We start from the raw sequence: 26183 nt of genomic DNA on the forward strand, positions 1-26183 counted from the left end.
AGGCAAGGATATGTGTAACTATCCTGAACATTCACAAATTTTTAACACTAGGCCGGGAGTTTGGCCTAGTGGTAGAGTGCTTGCCTAGCATGCATGAAGACCCAGGTTCAATTCCTTGGTACCATATACATAGAAAAAAGTCGAAAGTGGTGCTGAGGCTCAAGTGGTGGAGCTCTAGCCTTGAGAAAGTTCAAGGACAGTGCTCAGGCCCTGAGTTGAAGCCCAGGACTGGCAAAAAGAAAATTTAACATTAGAGAAACTAAAAGATGACTGTTGCCCATTGTTCAATCTTGTCTTTTAAGAGTCTCATGGCTAAGTATGGTGGATCATGCCTGTAATCCTAATACCCAGGCTTCTGGGGTTGAGAGGATTATATTTCAGAGCCAGCTGAGTCAAGGAGTTCATAAGACCTTTTCTCAACCAGTAAAAGCTGGGCACAGTAGCATTTGCCTGTCATCTCAGGAAGCACACATAGAAAGACTGTGGGACAAGCCAGACTAGGTAAAACAAATGAGACCCTATTTAAAAAATGAGAGCAGAAAGGCCTGAGAGTACAGTGTAAGTGGTGGAATATCTGCCTGGCAAGCACAAGGCCCTGAGTTCAAATCTCACACCTCAAAAAAATTCCTCTTTAATGACAGAAATGAAAAGTTCTAATATTTTCTCTTTTGGGTAATTTGAGATCAATATGAGCAAAATAAGTCTAAAAAATTTAAAACCCTCAGGTATTAGGTTGAGATCTATACAAAAAAGAATGAGGAAATGGGGGGGGTCCTTCAAATGTTATAATTTATTTTAGGTTCAGAAATACAATTTCACATTTTCACAATAGGTACATGTGACCTTCATGAGGATGTAAGTTTAAGGAAATTTGCTTCATTTTCTATTCAGAAAGTCCATATATCACCATTAAGAAATCCCCCCCGCCAAAGTGCCCTAAGACAGCAGGTAGTAGTCTGGCTCACAGTAATTAAATTATCAACACAGAAAACAAGATTCTACTTTTGTACACATCTTCATACAAAGACATTAAAAAAAAAAGGAAATCGATTTAGAATAGGGAGAAAAAAAGGAATGTAGATAAAGAGGCAGAACCAAGAGTTAGACATAGGAAATAAATTATGAAGGCAATAGTGTGTTTTGGGGTTGAGAGGATTAACTTTACAGACTGGTAGCAGCCAATCCAAGATAATAGAATAAATTTTGCCATGGTTTTAAAACATTACACAAGGAACAATGTTGAAGAAATTTAAGGGTAAAGATTCAAAAGAAAGGAATGCTTTGAGCTGAGCCACCTGTGGAACCCTGAACAGAACGGTGACAGGTCTCACCAACACACCAGTGTGACCAGGTCGTAGACACACAGGAGATTCTCCTGTCCTTGAGTTTCCTGTCTCACTCACACAAACACACATCCTTATATATGTGCATACATACGCAAGTAGCAATGCGTGAACTCCAAAAATATTCTCGAGTTCATGTAGAAATTACCACATAACTTAAAACATATCACCTCGACAAAATGACTGAATTTCTTAAAAAAACACACACATAAGAACTCTTCGTCTGAGTGATGTGGTGAGCTATGCATCACTTGTTTTTTTTGTCTAGCTTTACTTATGTTCAACTCTGAGCTCAGTGCTATGAGTCATGTAGGTGTGAAATTATAGAAGATGAGGATTTATCTTACAGGTGATTCTTTCTCGCTAAGTACAATAGTTCAGAGACTTTCTTCTTGGGCTTTATTCCTAATGCTTAGGACATTCCTGTCAATGCCAAATAACTGCAGCATTTGTCAAATAAAAAAAATATTTACCTGAAAAAGTGGAAAATGTACCTCTAAGAAGTAACTTCTTTCATATTTAGAAATTTTACTCAGACATATTTACTACTTACATTGCTGGGTATATCTTTTTCTTTTGCATTTACTGTAGAGAGAAATTACTATATACATCAACTTAGATTTTTAGAATCAGCTCAGCAATCCAAAACTAACAAAATTCTAAATAGAGATCTTAAAGGCAGGTTTACAGATCATAGACATCTTATCAAACTACTACACCAAAGGTAATAATTTCTTCTTACGAATCAGTGCTGTGGATTTTGATTCAAATGCTGTGGACATTACCCATGGTCATGATGATTGTGGGTATTATGCCTCTCAGAATGAATATAATCTGGAATTAGGAAATGTTGAGAATGAACCATGCACTGTTACCATATGTGATAGCGGATCCTCCCAAGATAGCTCTTGTGTTAGTAAAACTTAAAAATGTCTTCATATCCACACTCACATACATACTGAGCATGTTTACGCAGATATTTACACTCTCACATATACATAATATGTATATACACAATGCACATAAAATCCACTCATGCGTGTGGCATAGCTGGGGTTTGAACTCAGGACCTTGCACTTGATAGGCAGGTGCTTTTGATGGCTGAGTTAGATCTCTAGCCCTATGTTTGTGGCATATTACACAAGGGACACAAAATACATATATTCACAGCAACAGATTTACTATGTATATGCTGTGTACATAGAACCATGCATAGAAAATGTGTTGTCACAGAAAACAGCATTTATCACATACTGGTAGTAGGTCCCATTCATATTTTATGACTATTATGGCTACAGTCTATCCTAAATAGTCACAGTGTTGATCTATGTGACTAATTTTGAATCCTAACCTCAAGAAAGTTTATCATTATATCACAAGAACTGGCTTTATTATGATTTGGGATAGAATGAGTTTTATCTGCTAATAAACAGACTTACTGTTCTTCTATGTTATAACACACATCTAAAAGCAATATTTGGAAGGATATTCTTGGCAGATGATTTTGAAAATGCAGTATGCCTGTTCTAAATCAATGCTATTTCTGTAATCTGTCCACAGTTGAGGAAATGGTTACTCCAATTAATCAACGTTCATGCAAGATTTAGCATGTGCCAACAAAACTAGATTTACTTGTCCAACACGTACAGTATACTTTTTGAAATCCTAAACACACTGAAGTTTTTGTTCTCAGCAAGATGGAGCTACAGCTATTGTGTTGGCAGCATCAGAGCCACCAGCTAAGAGGAAGTTGATGTGAGATTAGCAGTGGAGTGGAGAGAATTCTTTATGCTGTATTCCTGTCTTAAGGCCTGGTGTGTGTGCTGCCTGCCACACTACTGGGTTTCATGGTCATCTCCTTTCTGTAGGATACAAACCCTTCTCACATAGTGCTACAGCAAGCTGAAATTTCTGGGAGAGGCTGGGTTCTATTAGATGTTGCATGGGAGTTTGACACAGAACAAAAAATGTGCCCATAAAGGGAGACAGTTGGGGCAGTGCATGTGCGGGACTGTAATCAAAAAGCATAAGCACAAGATGACAAATACCATTGTTTATAACTGCCTAAAGATCAGTGGGAAGAAAGTTTTTTTTGGGGGGGGAGAAAATCTCCAATTTTCTTTGACATTGGTTTGTGTGATCAGAGCACACACCAGTGGTTGTCCACAATAATTTTGTTTAACAGAAGGAAATTTCTGAACTACAGCAAAATACAAAACCACAATTAGCACAAAGCCAAACTCTGAAGTATATAATTTGTGAGCTGTCTGTTGTAGAGAATTCAAAGGAGGAAGAAGCAAGGGAATCCTAAAATGAGGGAATTTTATGAAAAGATCTTATAGCAGATTGTTTTACTGTGAATTTTTCCACTTAGCTGTGACACTATTTTCAAAATACAATATATGTTTTATACATTGGTTCCATTCACAAGCAGTTACTTTTTTTTTTCCATTGAAGAAACAGAACAAGACTTAAGAGTGGTAGTGCTCTTTCTACAATCACTTTTAACTTTAAAAGTTGAAATGCCCTTTTTGGAAACCATATATTCTCTGACTTTTGCCAAGAATAAGTGGCTAGCTGTAACCCTTTTGAATGGGTTCAACATAATGCCATTCAACTTGGCAAGTTCTCTTTTAATAATGGTTAGAAAGTCTTTACTTCATGCTTTATGGGTATCAGCTTTGGGTATAAACTGCACAGGAAATTAAAGATAGGTTAACATACAAATCATGTTAGCTGCTCTCAAAGGGAGACATTGCACTTAGTAAAACCTGATTTACTTCTGTAGAATATGAAATAATGTCAGGGGACCCCATGATTCAATGGAATACTTGCTCTGCTGTCTGGGAACAGTTAGCAGACAAAATTCCATTTGGCTTCGGGCTGTTTCCTACATGTTAATCATTTGGTCCTAAGTAGTTCAAAACTTAGCCTCATGCTTGAACTATTAACCTCCAGGTGAAACTGCTCTTTCAAATTGTAGAAATGTTAGACATTGCAACTTTGCTTTAGATCTCAATAAGATAGACACTTTGAAGTGCTACCTCTTTAAAGATGGAACATGCTGCTGAGCCACAGTGTCATCAACTGACTTTTCTTTAGATCATAGACATCATTTTTTCCAATGACTATTATATGAGCATCTCAAAGTAAATTTGAAGATTAAAGAGTGCCTACAATGGAAAGAGACATACACCAAACATGTTTTGGTGTGTATGTGGGTTTTTTTTAAACATGCAAATAATACAAGGGAATCACAGATTAACATGGAAAGAAGTTTTTCGTTAAAAGTGTCCATGGCAATAATAATAGGAGTTAGTATGAAAGTATAGTCAGTCATGTCAAAAATTAGATCAACTGGAAAAATTAGTTTCCATGTCAGCCTTCGTTTTAACCAACTAGGAACTGAACACAGAAGGGAATAAAGAAGTTAACTTTGCAGACAGTTTTACATATGTAATACTTCTTTGAATTTTAAAATTAGTCAAATCTATTTTGACTTTTGTTTTTACTTCAATTCATCGTTACATATGCTTTTAGCAGGAAGCAAAGCACACTGGTGTGAGCTTTAAAGCACACCATGCAGACTTTCCCTCTGCAGACTATCTTGTGCTACTGGAAAAGTTTTATACTTAAAGAATCCTCCTTTAAAGAAATTACGTCCTAGTCTTCCTGATCTTATGAACATAAGGAAGGACAGGCTCTAACTCTGTATTTACGGACTATGCGGTGGTATTTACCTTAGATCACAGAATGTCATCCTAAACAATGTAGGAGAAAAATATGTATGGATTAGCTCTCAATTCATCATCTCATATATGTTGGGATATCAAGGATAGCCTGGAATGCCTGGCCAAAGCCATTTCAAATGTATGTCAGCATAGGTAAATGGTACCCAAAATATAGGGCTGCTCTACAAACCTACCTTAGGCAGAATGACATAGAAAGCCTCTATGTGGTCAGCAGTTTTCAAGAGTCAAACCCTACAGGTCTGATGGACCATGAGCCATGAGAATGAGTGATGGATGCATTAGTAAAACTGCTTACTTGCCTACCGATGTCCACACATGCGACTACTCATGGTATACTGCAGTGTTATCAGTATGTTGCTTTCGCATTAATTCATTAGTGATTAATTGCCATGCCAGGTGCATCTTTTAGTCTAACAAGGAGGACTCTAGCGGACGGATTATAGTGGGACGAGTTGGTGATGGGGGTGGTCTCCGGCTAGAAAGAGGAGAGAAAGAGACAGGTCAGAATCCAAGTAGACTAGCAGGACACTGCGACTGAGCCAGCATGCACATGCTCATGCAACACAGGACAGCAGGAGTGGCTGTAGTCTTGATTTTAATATCCTCACCTTTGGGCCATGCGATTTTCAGTGGAAAGTGAGCGATTTTTCACAGGTAAATCTTTCTCAAAAACAAGGTCCTCACTTCTAATGCTAATAGAGATAATTATCATTGGAAAGGCATCAGGACTACACTGCACAGGTGTCTGTACTAGAGTACAGCAGTTGTGCTTTATCCTCTCCAGGAACGGGTGTAGTATGAACTAGACAACAATGGTTTTTGAGTTCTGATTTCTCTGAAAATGTCTCCCTTACTGTCTCCTCCTCCTCTCTGTTCAGATGCTAGTGGCACTTCTCAGTGCTTCTAGCAATAGCATTCTCCAGTTTCTTCTGTATTTGCTAATTTGCAGAGCACTGGAAAATGACAAATCCAGGCTTTTCAGAGTTCTCTGAGCACGACCAGGTTCCGTGTGAGCTGCACCTCTGGTTTGGAGTCTTTAAGTGTTTTATTGCTGTTGTTGATACTGTGTTGTGGGTAGTAGTAAACATTATCACTTTGTGGTCGGCAGTGGTGTTTCTGATAGCTGAGTAAGCCAAATCCATATAATTAAAATATCACTGTACTTGAGAATTTCAACATTATTAATATTCCTTGCACTCCTAAAATAAATGAGATTGTATACTTGTATGAATTAAACATTATATGTGGTATGCTTGGGAATAATGAAACAGATTCTACAACTGATACCTTTCTTTTTCACAAGACTCTCCAGTGATTTTCTTTTCTTTTTTTTTTTTTATAAAAGACTCCACCTAGATGATTATACTCATGTCACAGAATTTTCTTCTGTGTAAAAAAAACTAAGTTGATCAAATTCAGTGTCCCTTTTGAGGTAATGAACAAGAATAGTAGAGGGCCGGGAGTTTGGCCTAGTGGTTAAAGTGCTTGTGTAGCATGCATGAAGACCCGGGTTCAATTCCTCGGTACCACATACATAGAAAAAAAGCAGGAAGTGGTGCTGAGGCTCAAGTGGTAGAGCTCTAGCCTTGAGAAAGTCCAAGGACAGTGCTCAGGCCCTGAGCTCAAGCCCAGGACTGGCCAAAAAAAAAAAAAAAAAAAAAGAAAAAAAAAAAGAATAGTAGAAGAAAACAGTTATGAAATGGTTGAAAATCACACCCCTGTTGCCTAGTGGTTGGATTGAAGCCGTCACTGCTCAGATAGCACAATCAGGTAACATAACCAACAAACAAGCCCATAGCTATAACATAAAATTAGATAGTCAAGAAAAAAATGAAAGTTGAAGAGGTATTTTTAAATTAATGGTGAGAATATTGCCTACTTAGGTACAAATTCAGATTTGTTCAATCCCTTTTCTCTTACACATGAAAAGTTTTAAAAAGGCTTTAAACCTTTTCCTGGGGTAGAGGGAGGGAAATGGGGACCAGGACATGAGAAAGGGTATCAATGTTTGTGAAGTAATGCACCTTCTATCTGGTGAATATAATGTAACCCTTCTATTCATTACAATTGCAATAAAAAAAATGTGGGAAAAAAACCCTTTTCCTGGGAAGGTGCATTCCAGTGTACTCTCTCCTACACAAACTAGCCTCCTTATTGAGCAGACGTTGAATTTTTTAAAGTCTTAAGCACAGTAACAAAGGGAAACCAGTTGCAGAAAGGCTGTTGTGATCTCTTGATTTTTTTTAAAAAAAATTCTCCATTGGGAAAGATCCTCTCCTGACAGCCTTCTTGTGATTCTGCAAACACACTTGCTTTTCGGCTTGTAAAATATGGACTGTTGTTTAGAATGGCCATATTTCTAATGTCTTTGGTCCTGAACCTGTGTTATTTTCATGGCCAGAGGCCATGCCTACCTAAGTGGCTCTACATCATATCTAGTCTGGTTGATACATACAATTACGTTCTTAACATCTTTGTGTTTATCCTTATTTACCATTTCCCCTGCCTTAAGACACTTCTGTGACATGTCCACATATCTCAGTTACTACTCATCACATTCAATTGTATTGTTACTGAGTAACTTTCTATTCGTAACAGTTTCTAGCTCACTACTTACCATCCAGTTGGGAAAGATTGGCCAACTACATGAAAGCTACATCTGGAAGTGACAACCAACTTAGGAATGTTTATGGTCTTCTCATGAAATCCTAACTATGGTCAGAGTGACATGTTAGCATGCGGACTCTTAAAATCCTGCCTACAAAGTATTCTGCCCCTTAGTTCTTCAGTGGTGGTTTGGGATAAGTACTAAACAACAGGACCCCTGTCCCTAGGGGGTTTACCAAATAATCATGTAACTTCTGGAGACGTAGTCTTGGAGATTATGCAATTCTTAGGTAAAGACAGCAGAAAACTGGCTAGAATTTGAACTTGAAGGAGAGAAGTTCTACCAGAGAGGTCAGTAACAGACTTAATCAAAAGGTTGTTAACTTAGAACAAAAATCGGAACTTGTGTTACAAGTTCGGTGAGAGGGAGGATACTATAGTTATGATAGAATGGAAATTCTTTAATGTGAATGTGATAGCTTAGACCAAAGCTTGTAGCAAGACAGGATGGATTGGGTTCTCTTTTTAGCCTTTCTGTTCTTGGCTTCAAAGTTATTTCTCAGTCCTTCCAGACCTTCCCAGATACTTCCTCATCACTTGATTGCTTGTACTCCCAACAAATTGAGAGTTCCTCTCTTGAGAATGGAGATCACACATGCTGGGTTCATTATGTATAACCAGTATTTAGTAATATATAACTGAAGGGCGGTGAATAATAGTTGTTGAAAGTGCCTAAGCAAGATGCCTATTAAGGTTAGAGCACAGGCTGGGTCAGGTTGAACAGAAGACCAGGGATACAAGGCTTTTAGTGAAGAGGTTAATATTTGAGACATTATGATTGTAAGGAAAGATTCTGGTCCAGGAGTCAAATGATACTAATTCTGCCATGTTTCTAGCCAGGTTGTGAAATCACTAAACTTTGCTAGACCTGGTTCTTCAGAACTGGACTGCCTGCCTGAGGAGACTCAGCTTGATGACAGCTGGGTTTCTAGTCATGTCTTGTGTGCATCACTTGCTCAGCATCTTCAGTGTGGACTGAATGATGCTACATAATTTTAATCAGCTTTGAGTATATTCAGAGTGGCAAGTGAGTGCAACCAGACAGCTACACAAGCCGTATTCTTTGCACTTGCTGTGCCATGCCTGATGCCCTGGTGGCTCTCTTTTTAACTGGAATAATGGAGCAAAATCCTATACTTTTTAAGAGTATTGTCTGAGATGCTTGAAAATTCAGTAATGTGGTTAAAGAAAGGGCAAATGTGATTTGCAGTGCTACCCATAAGAATTGGAAATAATTGTAACAGAAGATAGATCTGGATGTTAAATAGTGAGGATCTAAGGGAAGAGGTTGATGGTGGAGATGAAGGATGGAGAAACTCAGATTTTCTGTTAACACAGTAAATGCTCCTTATCTTTTCTTCAACAATCCTTGGGCCATGTTGCTAGGTTGAGGAAGGACAGCAGCAGAGAGATGAGGGAGAGGATTAGAAAGACAGCTGTCTCTTCTCTGTGTCAGGGCTTTGTGTCATAATATTTTTTTCCTCCAAATATATGAATCAGGAGAAATGAAGCCTTGAAGGAGACATCCTTTGGGCCTTGCACTGATAAAGCACTGCAGAGCTACATGGTGCAATAATGACTGAAAGAATACAAAATAGTTCCATAATACTCTTTCAAAATGTTTGAGACATTTTTGAAATATGCCCAGTTTCAGGTTAAAGGGGCTTATCTAGGTACTTTTATAGTAACTAAAACCTTAGAGTCCTCTGGTCCCCTTCCGGAAGGAATGAACATTATTTTATTTCCAGAAGAATAAAAACACCAATCTGCATGTGAAACTCTACTAGAAAGAAATTCAAGAGAAGTATTAAGCTCTTCAGGGTTTCTTAATAAGCAATGCTAAGATGTTTGCCAACACCAGAAATACATTTAAGGTTTACTGTTCCAGGTCATTTCATTGGTGTGGGTTCTAACCATTCCAAGAGTTTCCAAAGAAATTCACCTCACAAGACAGTTTGTTTTGGGCAAAGCAAAGCTATTTGTTTTGAACCAATTTTTCCTCAGTTGCTTTGTTTAGCGATGGGCTTCATTAAATAATCCATTATATTGAAATGGAGCATCTTGTATCATTTAGTATTTATTGAAACACTATGTGGTTTGTGGGAGGTTTATGGTTATGATAGAAGAGCAATGTTTCTGCTTCCAAATCAAAGGGAAAGATGTAATACTTGAAATTGGATTTGTAGCTGCAGGGATGGACCATTAACAGTACTTTGGGCAATGACTAATTTTGTAAGAAAGTCGAATGGTGTCACAGAGTGGGTGGCCTTATGAGGCAGCAGCTGGCTTCCCTGATAAGAGATGAGTGCATCATGCATCACTGGTTTTTCTTCTTTCATTTTGTTGTAGAGTAACTAACATTTCATGTGTTCTTCTCTGAGCTAGATGGTCTTGGGTGTACATGGTCAGTGGTATATCAGTTTGTGAGGTGGGTATGGAAAATTCTGCAGACTATGGATTTCCTATATGGCTTGATCTCTCTGCATTTGCCTTTTCTCCTTAGCTTAGGATATGGAGCTTAATTGTCTGATGAATGTGAGGCAGACTGCGCTCCACTTCTTTCCTTCCCTCCCAAGATTCTGTGATTTATAGGCCAGCATTTGTTCTTCTGGATAGTTAGAGTGTCATGATCTAAGCAATGGTTCTCAAATTGCATCTTGCACCACAATTCCCTGGCTGGGTAGGGCTTGGTAAAGCATAGGTTTCTGGGTGCCATCCAGAGTTGCTGATAGAACTTGACATTACTATAAGTGCCAGGTGACACTGATGTCCTGTCCTGGGACTACACTTTGAGAACCACAGCTCTGAGACAAAACAAACCATTTGGCAAGAAAGTCAACTCAGTTGCTAGACAAAGTAAAGCTGACCTTTGTTTCAAGATCTACAAGCCATCTTAAATAATTGCTTCTCCTTACCAAATTCCTAAGTGCTCTCTTTTTCTTAACAAGCCTAATATAATCAGGAAAATAGATCATGTGCAAAGCCTTATTAACCCTGTACCTGAAATAAGAGGCTATTTTGCCTCATCCATTTGCCAATATAGCCATTTCTAAGTTTAGGAAATTTTTGTGGTAGACTTACAGAATTCTTTCATTTCATTTTAGATTGTAAGCTTAATGGCAGTGAACTGTATCAATAATTACATATTTTTATATTAGCAACCATTGCATTATACTCCTGGTGCTTAATAAATGTTCATAATTATTATTAACAAAAAAAACCCAAAAAACAAAGTAAAGCTGACAAAGAAAATGCTAGAAAAAGCTACAGAGGTTGAAGAAATGGACACAGACACCCACTGGTATCTTTTGGGGATTAGAACAAAGCAGAGGTCAAAGAAGTTTTGAATCAAGTTGTAGAGACCAAGATAGGGCAGTGCTGTAGGTCTCGTGGTAGTCATGAGCAGACAGCTTCCTGCTTAGGGAAGCTTATATTTGCTTATGAAAATGGTATAGATGAAATAGGCATTTTAAGTTCTCATCTTTCTGAATGTAACTATAACCCCTGTGTACACCACCCCAACAATAAAATTTGAAAAATAAACTTTCACCTGTAGAGAAAACATATGTCAAGTTCAATTTAGCAGACTCCAATTAAAATCAAATCTATGCTGACACATGTAGAGATGACTGAGAGAGGAGTGTTTTGTAGATTAAAAAGGAAATGCCACGGAGCTTCTATACAAAAAGTTTTCTACTTACAAAATTGAAGCTGTGAAACACAGTTGCCTTAAAAAATTCATTAATTTAGGATTATGGGGAAGTTAGACACGTCAGGTTTGGGGGAGCCACTAGAAACGGATACCAAGTTGCTCAACTAATTGATAATACTCCCCTCCTATGATGAGTTTTATCAAATAAACTTCTAGAAGAAAAGTGAACATCTCAGTTAATATCTGGCCAATTTGCTTGGGAAACTGTTTTTGTTGTTTTGCTCTGATTCCCAAGTTTCAGGAATTCAAGTTATCTTTTCCTGGTCCTTTTAATTATCACATCCTTTGTCAAGTCTGTCAGTTCTTGGGAACTGACATCATGTCTTGTCATTCTTGTGGCAGTCCAGTAACCCAGTCAGTAGACCTGTGGTGTGTGTGAGCAAATGGACTCCAGGGTACCCCAACAGGAGCCCCTCTGTGTAAACTGAGAAAGAAGCTCTGAGCTAGAGCTTCTACTTCCTCTTTTGCATGTCTACTCTTAAGAAAACAAGTTATATGATGAAGTATTTCAGACTTCAGCATTGTCTTTGTAATTTGCTTCTTATTTTGAGCAATTATTCCATAAAGTGTATATATCTAGAGGGCATGAAGCTAAGTTCAGAAAAAAATGTTTTTAATGCCCATGGAAGGCTATATCTTGTAATTTATGAGCAAAAATGCTGTAGGGTATATTCAACATGTTTCTGGCCTTTTGTGGCTTAAAGAAATACAGTCCAAGTCAACACTGTCCAAGGAGAGTTTGCAGCAGATGTTGGAAAGAACACGACTTGGAGTCCATTTAAAGGGGTTGAGGAATTTATGAATACGATCCTCTGTACATATTAGAGCTGGCATTTCTTTCCTCTGTAAGAATAAACCCATGATTTTTTAATACATAACATTAGGAAAATATGAATTAATTCATAGAATTTGAAATTAGAACATATGGAGAAAATCATCTCCAATTTTTATTTGATTCAAGCATGTAATATCTTGTATAATTTTAGTGTCTATCGCACTTTCTTTACATTATTCTAAATATCTGACAGGGTCCCCACAGGCACTGTACCAATATATGCACAATGGGCTCTGTTCAGTGAATACATTATGAAAAGAATTTTAGAGTGTTTTCATAGACTAGGACAGGAAAGCATATTTACATTGCTTTGTAAAGTGTACTGTTTGGGGCTAATTCCAAATCTTAATTTTGGTTTAAACATTTGATAAAATGAACTTAGTTTATGTTCTTTTGCTCGATAAGCCCCATGTGTGCACAAGACATTGTTTTAAAAATGAAAGCTGTGAAAAAAATAAATAATGAAAGCTGTGGAATTAAAGATAGTCCGAGTCCAGAAGGACTTGTGTTATCCATGGAGGTAGGTTAACTGGGACAATGGCAGCTATGATCTGGGATGGAGTTGTGCTTCCTGAGTAGTTGGGATAGTTGGAGATCTCATCTGGAGTTGGAAGGAGGCTAGGAAATTCAAAAGACTCTGAAAGTAGAGCAGACTAGCACTGCAGGAATAAGAAAGTGTATGTAAAGAAAAGCCAGAAAAGGAAAGAAAGAAAGAACAATATTTGTCTTATTTTTGTGCTGAATCCTAATGAAGGCTGAGAGGCATTGTTTTTGAGATCAGTTTTTTGTTTTGACCTTTGCACTGTATCACGAACAACAGATAAGCTGAGGAGAAGGAGTAAAAAATACGTAAAGAAGGGGAAGGTAAGAAGAAAACAGAGTAAGGCTGGGTGCTGGTGGTTCATACTTGTAATATTATCAGGAGGCTCAGATCTGATGATTCTGGGTTGAAGTCAGCCTGGGAAGAAAAATCCATGAGACTCTTATTTTCAATTAACCAGGGAAAAACTTGAAGTGAAGGTATGGCTTGAGCATCAGCTTTGAATGAACAAATTAAGCAAGAGCATGAGCCCCTGTACTGGCTCTAGTACTAACATAAAAAAAGAAGATAGCATGAGAAATTATAGACAGGTAAAACTTGAGTTTTCAAGTGTTTCTAAGCACATGGCTACTAAGTTGGACAGTGTCCCTTCTAGTGATTTTTCCCTCCCTCCCTCCCTTCCTCTGCCTGTCTTCTTCATTCCCAACCCCTTTCCTTTCCCCCTCAATCTTCAAAGAGGTCTTCAAGGCCTTTACTGCCATAGAAGCCCACTCTTACTGATGGTGAGCCATGTGTAGAATATTTTCTGCCTGTTCTTCTTCCAACCCCCCGGCCTCAGGAAAGGGAATCCACTTCTCTCTGTTTGAGGAAGGAGGACAGATTAGGAAAGAGGTGCTTTCCCCTCTGTCTTAAACCATAACAGAGAGAGCATGTGGAATTTGAAGAGTTTGTAAAGATCGTGTTGTGCCAATATCACGTTCCTGCCCAACCCTGATATTTGGTGAATCAAAAGGTCAGTTTTAAATGTACCATGTGATATCTGTCACTGAGTCCAAGTGGCAAAAGTGGAGACAAAGAACTTCCATTTACTAATGATAGTCCCAATAATAAAAAATAAATTCCAGCAGGAGGAGCTCTAACATGCCTTAGAGCTCAAAAAGGAAAAAACTAAAAAGAAACAGAAAAGCAGAGAAGCAGTGTGACTTTGAAACTGCTGTGTCAGTGATCAAATATGTGACTACATCCAAGTAAATGCAGTGAGAAGCAAGCGAAGGTACTGGCTGGGACAGAGTGGCCCCCATTTTCTCATTTCACCAGTGAGTAAAATACAGCACATGGCAGTTAAACTGGGGCTGAGTCTATACTTCTTGCTCTCACAAAAGAGGGAAAGAAAAGGCTGACTGCTGGGTAAGCCTAGCAGTCATTTTTTCCCCTTGAAAGGACCATATTGTTTCTAAATGAATCTTTGACACCAGCTCAAAAACCACATTTTAAAATGGAATTTTCATTGTTGGTGGAAGGCACTATGAAACTCAATAGTTAAGCCTCTGACTCTGTGGCTTGTTGGGCAGGTTTTTTTTTTTTTTAATGAGAGAAATGCTGTGTTTGTAAAACTTGGTGCTAAAAGGGCAAGAAATCATAGGTCCCCTGGGCCATGTAAAGAGTCTGCAGAAAGAATTAGAGCTTTCTAACACACACACAACCACAACTGCAACACAAAGGACTGAGTCAGGAAAATAGTGCAGAATATATGAATTTAGCAACTGTCAGATTTTAGGGTATATCTTTCCATTCTGGATGGAGTTGTACAGGAGAATGGGTAAGTGGGCATACACAGTGCTCAGAATTACTTAACCTGAGGGAAAGTTTCATGTGCTTACTTTTCATCTTTTGCCAAGAAGAAGTCAAACTTTTTGTTTACACCTGAATGGCTTGCTCACATTGGAAATTTTTATACAAGCTCCTTGTAGAAGCTTTTTAACTAGACCAATTCAGACCCGAAGTCACTAAATAAAGCCAGTCTAGACAGAAAATCTATGGAAACCATATGTCTTTCAGGCATCTGTCTTACAGAGACCGCTATCCTCCTGGAGAAATCATTCTCCAAACATAACTCTTAGGAAAACATTACTGTAACTACCATGGTGGAAGTACAGGCTGCGGAGAGAGTAAAGCCGAAGTGCATACAAATGCAAGGCCCTCTTTTCTGCACACATCAGATAGTCAGTGAATGGGTTTGAAGGAGTACACCATTGCTGACACCATTTATATTTCCATTCTAGAAGGCTCTAAAAAGCTCTTCTCCCTCCAGACTCCTCCAGAAGGTTAGAAAAGGGATCTCAAAGCAAGCCTCTCCTCACCCACACAGAACTGTTTTGAATAATGTACGTGGACGAGGCCAAAGAAATGGAACACTTTCTTCTGATCATTACCTCATACTGCTGGCCTGCCAAGCTCAGATAGAAGGCAGGTGTCTGCCATAAGTAACTAAAAGATTGCTCTATAAAATTGGGTGAAGGGCTGGAGAGAAAGGGAAGTCAGAGAAGGCTACAGAAGATGGGTGCAAGGAGATTGAAGAAAGTAGTAGAAAACCTTGCTTTCTTGGAATCATTATTCCTTTCTGTCCTAGAGGCAACAGTGATTTTTCTAAGTACATATTTTCACATCTGAAAATGTACTTGAATTTTAATGAGTCATATGAAATGCATAGGAAAAAATGGCAGAAATGCAAACTTCAATAACATCTGATCTAAAAACTGCAAATAGTCTATGGTAACAATGAAGGTATTTTTGAATTGCAGATTTTTTTTATGGCTCCCTAGAGTCTTTTACTGACATTTCTTGCTGGCAGGAAAAGGGCCTTTGGAACAACTTAGCAGCAATGGTTATTGACATGTATATCCCATCCTTTGTTCCATTACCTGGAAAACTGAATGCACAATATGTCTCCAGTAGACCCATGCAGATGGAAAGACAGAAGTAAAAGGAAATGTACAGAAAGACTCACACACCCGTTTTAAGCAAAAGTGAGAAATACTATTTCAATATATTCAAAGAAATTGTGCTTTACAATGTATTCTCAATACAGAACTGGCTTTCAGGTTAAGAAGGAGTAATTTAGAGTGTCGGAAATGGAAAACACACATACTCAGTAATTATAGCCAAATTCCAAATACAGATTTCTACACGAGCAGTGAGCATTTAAATGAGTTAACGGGATTCTCTAGATGAGGCATAGGAGCTTTTGAGTGTTACTACTGTTAGTGTTAAACCCATGAGTTCATGCAAATGATTTGTGGAGCAGGGATTTTAATTTGATGTTAGACTTAGGTTTGTGGAGGGAAATTTCTGCAATGGTTTCTCTAGTTAACACATTCAGTAATGTTTAATTTTTCCACACAAAGAGGCAAGAATTAAGATCCTATATGACCTGTTTCTCATGAAATTTTATTGTTTTACTTATTAAAATATTTTCCAACACTGAGAGGCAGAAATAAATTCTGTTAGTTAAAAAAAATTAGTCAGTGCATTGCTCAGTTTGTGTAGTTTTTCATCATGAATTTTGCTGTGTCAACCCTTGAATATAATATGTAAACATTGATATACCTGAGGGGAAATTTTCATTCCTAAAATTGGCTATATGAATAATTCCAAAATAAAATATTCATAGCACAGACTACATCTAATGTAAATATCTATTCTCAAATGAAATATTTTCATTAAAGATCCCATGCCATACAAAATGTCTTTCTCATCTCCTACTCCCATAAGAGTTCTTATTTTAGATGAGACATACAGTAATCCTTGAGATAAATGAAATTCTGCAAATGAATATTATATTTCAGTATACAGATAAAAGATAAATCTAGATGATATTGCCTCAATATACAGTATCCAAATGCAGGTAATATTTACATGGTGGAGGCAAAAGGTATATTTCATTGTAAAATAGAGTATTTTTCAAATCATGTTCAAGGCCTTACCTATCACGAGAGGAGGCCTTTTTCATGCTTCTTTACCTTCTCTTAGTTTTCAAAATGTCACCAGAGCTTGGGATGCTCTGTGGTGCTATTCCACCACTGTGGCTCTCTAGTGTTTACCTTTCTTCTGTTTCCTTTCTATCAAAAAGGGGGAAGCATGATTGGTGCATATTTATAAATCCCATATTAATTGATCCACTTACTGGATTCCTATGTAAGAGCAGTAAGAAGAGTACTACCACCTGTTCCATTTTCTGTTAACGTATTACCCCCATCAGCAATGAATTTAAACTGTATGAAATTTTGGGATTCTGTCTCTAAGCAATTCAAGATATGAGAGCGTGCCCTGCCATTGGTGATGAGTCACTGAAGAAGTTTGCTAATTGCATTTCGATTATTTTTTTTTTCTGGTCCTTGGGTGCAATGTGTTCTATGATTCATGGGAATCATAGTGGGCATTTCTTAATGTTTATGGGAATAGTTAAAAATAAGAAGTTGGAATACTTGGTATTTGTGGTTTTTCCTATCATGTGGCTCCGATGCCTGAAAAGCAGCCAGAAGGAAAAGGAAGAATGTAGCCACGATGGGGCTACATCAATACCTTGTGACTTTAGATTTTGCCCCATGAGGGAATTCTGTTGTGGGCCACGTGATCTAAACTTTTCTAAAGATGTAAGTGGTTTGGCCTGCATGCTGATCCTCCCCAACCCAGCACCTTCTCAACCATGCCCTCCTCAATTCCTACTAGACAAACTCATGCAATATTCTTTTGGCAAAAGCACTTTAGTGAGCCAGATGGAGTTCATTTGGGAGCTAAAGGGTGTAAAGATGTGTTTAGATTTCGAGGTTCTCTGGATGATGAGGACAATATGTTGGCACCAACAGGCTAAAGGATTTCAGCGTCAGGCAGTTTATAATTCTATGTATAAGCAATAATACAGTTATGACAAGCAGGCAAAAAGTCATCAACTACCCAGTAAATCCTCAGTTCTTTCCTTACATTGCATTTCTCCAGGCACTTACATAGCATATTATCAGAGATAGAGACAGGATTTAGATTTCTGTTTCCTAGCTGTTAGTAGTAAACAAGTTTTGTCAGCATTAGGTCAATTTTGCTTTTAATGTTTCATAAAAGCTGATAGGACAGAGGGCCAAAAAGCTTATATTCTTATAGTTTGCTGCTTGGATAAACTTTGTACATGAAACATCCAAAAATCATGTGAAGCCATTGAAAAGCATAGATCCAAGTAGAAATATCTGAATGTGAAGTTTTCCCAGTAAAATCATTTTTTCTTCCAGTGAGGGGAATAAAAATTGTAGTGATGAAATTGGAGTACTAGGCTGTGTTTGTAGGGCTGCTTCCTCTGTGTGGTTTTCTTCCCTGTCTTTGAACTACACCAACTTGTATACAGGGACATTCAGCAGATTCCAGTGGGTGACAATTTCCTGCTGACTAGCACAGGAAGAATAATAATCATTAGCTGTGCATTTTTTTTTCTACTGGCCAGGGGCTCTTTTGCCAGACTCCTGTCTTGGCTGTCTTCCTCTATCAATCAGGTGAAACCCAGGGCAGAGCTAGATACCCTAAAACACAGAATACCTTTTCCTGTGGTGATAGAAGCCTAGCAATTAATTTGGGACTCCAACCGGAATAATGACTGCGCTGGTTGCTGTGATTATTTGTTATGGGACATGGGAGCAGTTGTATTTGGATAATTTAATGCCAGTTACTGCTGGAAACAGCAGCATACATTTGCTACTGCCTGCTTTGTCTTAGATTGATCTTTTCTTATTTTCCATTTTACTCTTGTTATATCTGATGTGTAGGAAAGTCAGAAAAGGGGAGGAAAAAAGACCAGAAAAAGTCTCCAAACTTTGACCTTGAGGACATATGTCTTACGAGTCTGGGCCTTGCCAGTTATTCATCTCAAGAGTGATAGGATGGAGATATTTGTATAAAGGAGACTCAAGCTTGGGAGACACAAAAAGGAAACTAGGGCGGGGAGTTTGGCCAGAGTGCTTGCTTAGCATGCATAAAGACCCAGATTTGATTCCATGGTACCACATAGATAGAAAAAACCGAAATGGTGCTGTGGCTCAAGTGGTAGAGCTCTAGCCTTGAGAAAGCCTAAGGACAGTGCTCAGGACTTGAGTTCAAGTCCCAGAACTGGCAAAAACAAAACAACTAATTGTATCTTTCCTTAAACCAGACTGAAAACAAGCCTCAAAGAATGAGAATCATAACTCCTGAAACTAGCCACTGATTCTTTTCAGTGAAATATTAGGTTACAACCAGAATCATGGAATTGGGCCTTTGATAGGATTTTTAATTAGGAAGCTTAAATTAGACTTTTTTTTTTAGTAAACAGCATGTGGGCAAAATTCTATTCTCATTGAAGTATACTAAGTATCATGACAATTCCTATTAAATCTGCAAAAAATTATTAAATTCATTGTTTGACTAAAAATTTTGGTTGTCTCTTGAGATGCCTTAAGTGTTAAGATTCAAAAAGAATAACTCAAAAAGTTGTTTCTATTCTTAGCAATTAGACTTTTGAACAAGTTTTTCACTTGATTTCTAAATCCTGTTGCTAACAAGAAACTCTGTTCCCTGCAAGTCAGAATATCTAATTTATTCTTTTATTTGTTCTTTAAAGAGGAAGGCTGGTGAGGCAAACAGAAAACTCAGAGCTGACATCATGAAATCACGAGGTGAGTTCCTAATTGGTTCAGATGACACCCAGCTGCTAATAAGGTAGCCGTTTAGAGGGGTGTTGAGGAGAGAAGGTGAGTCAGCAAGGTTCCACTGTGTGACTGTAAGAAGAATGAGCCCCAAACTAGTCACAGAGGTTGCTTAATTCCATGCACACTTAGCCCACGACTTCAAGGCTCAGCAGCTTCGTCCTTCATGGCACCAAACCTTGATGTGAGGGATGCAAAGACACACTTATAAGACCTTCCTCCGACTCCACATTTGGGAGTCAAAAACAAAACAAGGAGACCCTATCTGGGTTGAGTGCATATCTGTATCAACTGTCAATCATATCAACCCATAAAAGACAGAAAAGAGATAAGAACACTGCAGACCATCAGGACCAAACATTTAAAACAAAGAATGAACTGGCTTTGGTTTTTGTGAGGAAAAGAAGTGAGGTTATGATTGCTGCTTAAAGGCAGAGGGACTATTCTTTTCACCTGGCTGATTTAATCACAAACTACTGAAAATGTGGGATTGTGATGAAGTAGAGCGATGCAGTGAAAAGCTGAGACGGTCCTGATGCTGACCTAGGGCTGTCCACACGGTGTGGGGACATGAGTTTCATTACAGGACTCATCAGAGACTATGTTAAGGGGTCAGCTTCTTGGTCTCCACCACACAGATGAACTGGAAGAAGAGCTACCCCCTTCTGAATGATCTGGTTTTGCCATTTTTAGAAGACCCCATTAGATTTACTGAGAAAGGGTGGTTACAGGAAAGTACTTCTAATGTTCATCTTTTTTTCGAACAGAAGATTGAGTGATGAGGTAAATTAAGTTTATCCTCCTTGGCTGGAGACCCTTCTTCCCACCCTTGTTCCCTTTGACCATTGCAAAATAGCTGGTCTGAGGAAGGAGAGAAGACAAATGGTGAAATGATGCCAGAGTGGGCTATTGCCAGGAAAAATACACACTGATTCAGTTAATTCATTCTGTTCATGTCAAAGCCTAAGATTTGCCAATTAACTAATTTTTAAGAAATGGTAACTGAAAAATAGCTACATCAGCTCCACAGTTAATGTCTAAAGAAGATTAAGATCGTCAGTTAAGAGAACGGGGACTCTAAAGAGGTTGGTAGTGTCTGCTAAACAAAGAAGTGGCTGGTACAGATTTTTGGACTTTTTTCCTCTTCAGAGCTATTGAATGGATTTAAGCAGGGAGGAGATAAGCCAGATCATCTGACAATAGGAAATGTTGCACAAATCACAGATTCGTGTGCACTGACTTCCTAATGACAGAATTATGCCAGACTAGTGGCTCTCATTGGAATAAAAAGCCCCCTCCCTCATTCAGGTGTAATTAAAGCCAGGCTGCCATTTACGATTTTCCTTCCCCACTCTGAAAGGCTCCTTGTACATAAACCAAGACCAGCTCGAGCCAGCTGAGCTCCAAATGACTCCATCTTTCTTATCCTTACCGCTTACATCGAAATGGAAAGATAGCACTTGTGTCAAAGGCAGAGTGTGTACCTTTGTAAAGGCTTTGATTGCATACTCTTAACCTTATTCCAAGACAGTTTGCTAGCAATGTTACGAAGTATTGAGGAGAAAACTATTCCCAGACACACGACGAGTGGCCATGTTCCTTGTCTTGGAAAGTGCTGGTATTACCTTTGCGGTACTAAAGCATACCAGGGAGCTGGAGGAGGGAGGCAGCTCTTGTGCTGTCTTGTCACGTTAGGAGTTTTGCTTTCAGATTAAAGTGTGAAAAGGTCCCTTAAGAAAGCGAAGGATTTGGGGCAAAACTTGAATTTCCTCCTTGAAAAATGGATGTTTTTGTTTTTTTCCTGGAGAGGATGGAGAATGGTATCTCACCTGATTTTTTTGTTGTTTAATCCTTTTTTTTTTTAAACTTTTTTTTTCTTTAACAGCAAAAACAGAGGCAAACCAAAAAAGGAAAGAAAGAACATATAAATAGAAAAAGGTGACTTTTCTTTCTTTCTTTTTTTTTTTTTTTTTGAAATCTTAAACCTTGTTTCTGGGTTGCATTTGGTAAAGATTCCTGCTCTGGCTTTTATTAAAAGCAGACTTTCTGTGGTCAGAATTCTCCATCTAAAGCTAAGCTTTAATAGGCACAGGGATCCCAACAGGGTCTCTAGCTCTCTCTCAGGTGCCCCCACCGCAGGGGCTTCCCTCCCAGTCTGCTGAACCGGCACTGAATCTTGAGGGCTCAGCACAAATCCACCAGCATTCTTCTGTTACTCTCATTTCTGTTTTAAATTTGGGACTCTTTGCAAGGCCAGATCAAGTTAAGTCTGGTTCTAACTTGACAGCATTCTAGACATTCTGAATAGTACAACTGTTGTTCTACAAATTCCCCAGCCCAGTTTCCTTTAAATTGATGCTCTCTTTTCCTGCTTCACAGCACAGTGGACCTTCAACCCCGCACTGCGGGATTCCTACCCCACCTTCTTTGGTGTGAACCTGAAAGTAGCAAAGGCATCTCCACCCTGCCTAGCAAATCACTTTAGCATTTCAAAGCTGGTTTTTCTGTTGGGGATTGGCAAGCTAGCTCATCTGAAACCAAGAAACAAAGCAGTCAATCGAGCAGGCAAGACATGCACATTCATTCGTGAGGACAGTACCACCTGGATGCTCTGGCTCCTTCTCATAGCTAAACAGACAAAAATAGCCAACTTCAAGGCTATTTATGATTCCCATTCTCAAACCCCTCTCTATCTGTGATAGCATCTACACCTTCCTGGCATCTGGCAGAGACTTTCCCAGTCAATTTGTGAAACAATAAACTTGATCCTGGTTGTAGCTAATCTTCAATGGCATAGTTCACATTTGTGATGTGGAAGAGAAATTCTTTTACAATGCCATGATGCTGGTGAGCTCTAAAGATATTCTTGAGTGGTTAATACCTGCCATCTAGTGTGTTGAAGCCAGCGTGTTGACAATGTACAGGAGAGCCACCACAACGAAAGTGTCGACTGCCAGGAGAATGCAAATCCCTGGTGCCATGGATGAGAGACTGGGCTCTAAAATTCAAGCTTGGTTCTACCAGGGCCTAAATCTGGGGTTTGGGGTAAGTTACTTAATTTCAGTGTCTGTGACTAAAATGTCAATAGTAACCTATTTCGTTGGGGTTTTTGGCAAGTACACTGTTATTTAAAGCACCAAGTTTTGGGGACATGGGTTGAGAGTTACATCATGGTGGTATTGACTATTATTACTAGACATTTTGCTCAGCCAAGTCTATTAGTACTGTTTTGATTGGGACCAAAATGGTTCTAGAATCTTTACGGCTTATCAAACCCTCAAATGTCTCATATAATTGGATTTTGGCAGCAGCCCTGTTTTATAAATGAGGAATCCCTGTTTTAAAGGTAAACAAGTTGTCCAGGATCTGGGCTTACCACAGGTTTTTCTGATTCTAACACCCCCAACACCTTCAGCTATTTACTCCTGAAGACCCATTGTTTACTAAGTTAAGATTTTACCTCTCCTCTCTCATACCTTTGACAAATTGAAGATAAAAAATGTAAGCATTCCAGGGCTGGGAGTTTGGCCTAGTGGTAGAGTACTTGCCTAGCATGCATGAAGACCCATGTTCGATTCCTCAGTACCACATACATAGAAAAAAAGCCGGAAGTGGTGCTGTGGCTCAAGTGGTAGAGCTCAAGCCTCAAGAAAGCCCAAGGACAGTGCTCAAGCCCTCAGCTCAAAGCCAGGACTGGCAAAAAAACAAAACAACAACAAATGTAAGCACTCCAATAAAAAAATGAAGTCACTTTGGTCTCTAGGGCACAGGTTGTATTGTATTTTACTTCAAGGGGCATTCCCATTTTCTGAATTTTTTTTTCAAAGCGTTTTGTGTGGGCTTTAAAAATTCATTATTTTGAGGGAGGACCTTATCCTTTAGAAATGCCTAATACTAGCTGGGAATGTGGTTAAGGGGTAGAGTGCTTGCCTAACATGCGTGAAGCCCTGGTTCGATTCCTCAGTACCACATAAACAGAAAAATCTGGTGCTGTGGCTCAAGTGTTATAGTGCTAGCCTTGAGCAAAAAGAAGCTCAGGGACAATTCCTAGGCCCTGAGTTCAAGCCCCAGGACTAGCAAAAAAAAAAAAAAGTGTGATATTCACTATCTCTTTAGACTGTAAATGCACAAAGGTAAGAATATATCTCTAATTCTACATGGTTCAACTTTCATTACTGATTTGGTATAATTTTGGACACTAAGACCTGAAAATTTAGTTATATACAATGATCTACCTTGATAAGGTTAATTAAGTATAGAAATTCTTATGTCTACATTAAAATTAGTGACATTAGGTAGAAAGGTCATGGTACAGAAGGCAGATGAATGAAACTCCTTAAGTCAGTGGTCCTCTAGAAGTTTTGGTTAATGATGAAGTTTAGCACAAACTTGGCCTATGACACAACCTAGTGGTGGCTGTTTTGTTTCAAAGCCCCCAGACAAATTCATCTGAAATGTCATCATTGGGGCCCAGTTTTCCTTGATCCCAATTAGTTTGTACTGATCTTCAATGCTATAACAGGCTCAGGCTTATGATTGGCTTATGCCACTGCCAGTGTTAAGAGTTGCAAACGTATGGTGAGATGTTTGCAATTATTATTTGCAAATAAAATATTGTCTGTTACACTAGGAGAAGAGAGCCAAGATGCAACCCTACTCATTTGGGCTGTGGGCCTTACCTGGGCACGCTGGGTGGAGCCCTCGTGGGCCTGGATGGAACTTGAGGAGGGGCTCCGAATGAGTCACTGCTGCTAGGAAAAGGAGGTAAGGGGCCTGGACGGAACGGGACTGGGGGAGCCCCCGAGTGGGGGCCTGGAGAGGGAATGGCAGGAGCCGGTCCTCGGCCAGATGTGGATCTCGTGAGGGACACACTTAATGTCGGCTTCCTTTGGGTTGTGGGGCTTGGAGGAGGTGACCTGAGGAGAAAAGACAAACTAGTTTGCCGGCCACTCGTTACCTTCTGTCTGTATTAATGTTTTCCTACATTATAAATGAGTTGACGTCACAGCCCACATAAGGTATGAGAATTAAGAGGGAAGACAGAGTAAATAGTGGAAAGTGAGTCCCTCTCCTTGTTCATTCTGACAAGCTGACTACAGGCCCAACTTTGGGAGTATTCTTCTAAATTACAGCCTTCATTCGCACAAGTGTATCAATTACTTTTGGGGGGGGGGTACATCACAACATTCTATAACCTTTGTTTTTAAAAGCTTCACATGGATTTAGGATTATTGATGTCAGGAATTACCAAATTGTTATACTTTTTTTTTTTTTTTTTTTTAGTGAGCATACACAATTCCATTGTAAGAACATACTGTGCGTGTTTGGAAGGAAGCTGGTAAAATGTGACCCGGCCTGCTGGAAGCTCCTGAACAGCATTCCTTTCTTATGCTCATATGGTGTGAGTGGCTCCAGCACTGTGGGAGTTATCTCCTTACCTGCGAGAATACTGGATCCAGGAGTCGTCCACTGGGGGTGGAGCTGGGGTGGACACAGTGGCTGTGTTGATGTCCCCAATGATCATAAGGGCTTCTTTGAGGGCCTGGTACATTCGCAGCATCTCATCCCGGCGCTGAGCCTGCTCAGCAGATTCCTCCATCAGAGTATTTTGGTCCTCTGAAGAATATAACTGTGCTAAGAGCTCAGAGTTGATGAAGTCTTTTACCTGTCAGATCACCACAGGAAAATAAAATGGGGATGAATGAAAATGATGGAACACTGTGAACCAGGCTGGGACATCCAGAGTCTTGAGGACAAAGTCGGTGACCAGCTACCCTGGGAAAAGGGACATATCATGCATCCGTTTACTCTTTATTTTTCTCATTGTACTTAGCCCTCTGTCTTCTGGCTGTCAACACTGAGGGATAACATAGATGCACTGAAGAGAAGCCAAAGCCTGGTGCAGCAGAATGGGGCCCGGCAGCTATGGGAGCATCCCATGCTGTGCGAGGCTGCCCAATTTATGCAAAAGGAAAGGTTCCATGAGGTGAGAACATTTTCAACAGAAAATGGTGATGGCAAAGAAACCTACGGAAAACACAAGTTTTTGGTCCTTTGGCATTCTCAGTCCTTTAGCTAGCTTTCACTCAGATCACAAAATTAGTAAGGTTCTGAGTTTTCATGTCTAAGAAGTTGATATTTAATAAATATAGACTATAAGTATATATGCAAGTTTGTGATGTGAAAGAGGTATGTTCTTTCTAGACGTTTACAATCAATTAACTGATGAGAACTCACTTGGCATTATGAATATAATGGATAGAGAAAAATTTTGAGCAACATATATGAGTCGCTCACGTTGCCAACACTGAACCATGGAAGAACAACCAAATCTAAGACATCAGCTAGAAGGAAAGAAAACAATATCAACCTAAAAATGTCAAGATGCCATTTCTTCATCTTAGAACTATGTGTTGAAAAAAGAATCAGGCAAATGGAGAGAGGAAGGATGGATGAATACCACCTCTGTATTCAATGTCCATGTGTGAAAATGGAACCAGATCAGAATCAGTGGAAAAGTATATCCTACTTACCTTTGCAAGTTATTTCTCATCATGTGGTGATGACATGTATACTCTTCTACTTGTAAAGTTTAGAGTGTTCAAGTAACT

General features: G+C 39.0%; 1 protein-coding gene across 8 annotated transcripts in view; it reads right to left on the reverse strand.

Annotated features, from left to right (window-relative positions):
- Dnm3 (dynamin 3) overlaps positions 1 to 26183 on the reverse strand; it is a 485204-nt gene that overhangs the window by 5000 nt on the left and 454021 nt on the right. For 3 of the 8 annotated variants that reach the window (XM_090340429.1, XM_090340430.1, XM_090340436.1), the window contains 3 exons: positions 25011 to 25237; positions 24252 to 24488; positions 772 to 5570 (listed from right to left, as the gene is read on the reverse strand). In XM_090340429.1, the coding sequence (XP_090196555.1) occupies positions 5501 to 5570; positions 24252 to 24488; positions 25011 to 25237 (534 nt within the window). In that variant the 3' untranslated portion in view covers positions 772 to 5500. Of the gene's footprint in view, positions 1 to 771; positions 5571 to 19447; positions 19751 to 24251; positions 24489 to 25010; positions 25238 to 26183 lie in introns of those variants that run through there. The other 5 variants (XR_016536837.1, XM_090340431.1, XM_090340434.1 and 2 more) reach the window with 2 other exon arrangements.

This window comes from Megascapheus bottae, chromosome 10, assembly GCF_031878675.1.
Source record: "Megascapheus bottae isolate mThoBot1 chromosome 10, mThoBot2.hap1, whole genome shotgun sequence".
In the NCBI taxonomy this organism is placed as follows: domain Eukaryota; kingdom Metazoa; phylum Chordata; class Mammalia; order Rodentia; family Geomyidae; genus Megascapheus; species Megascapheus bottae.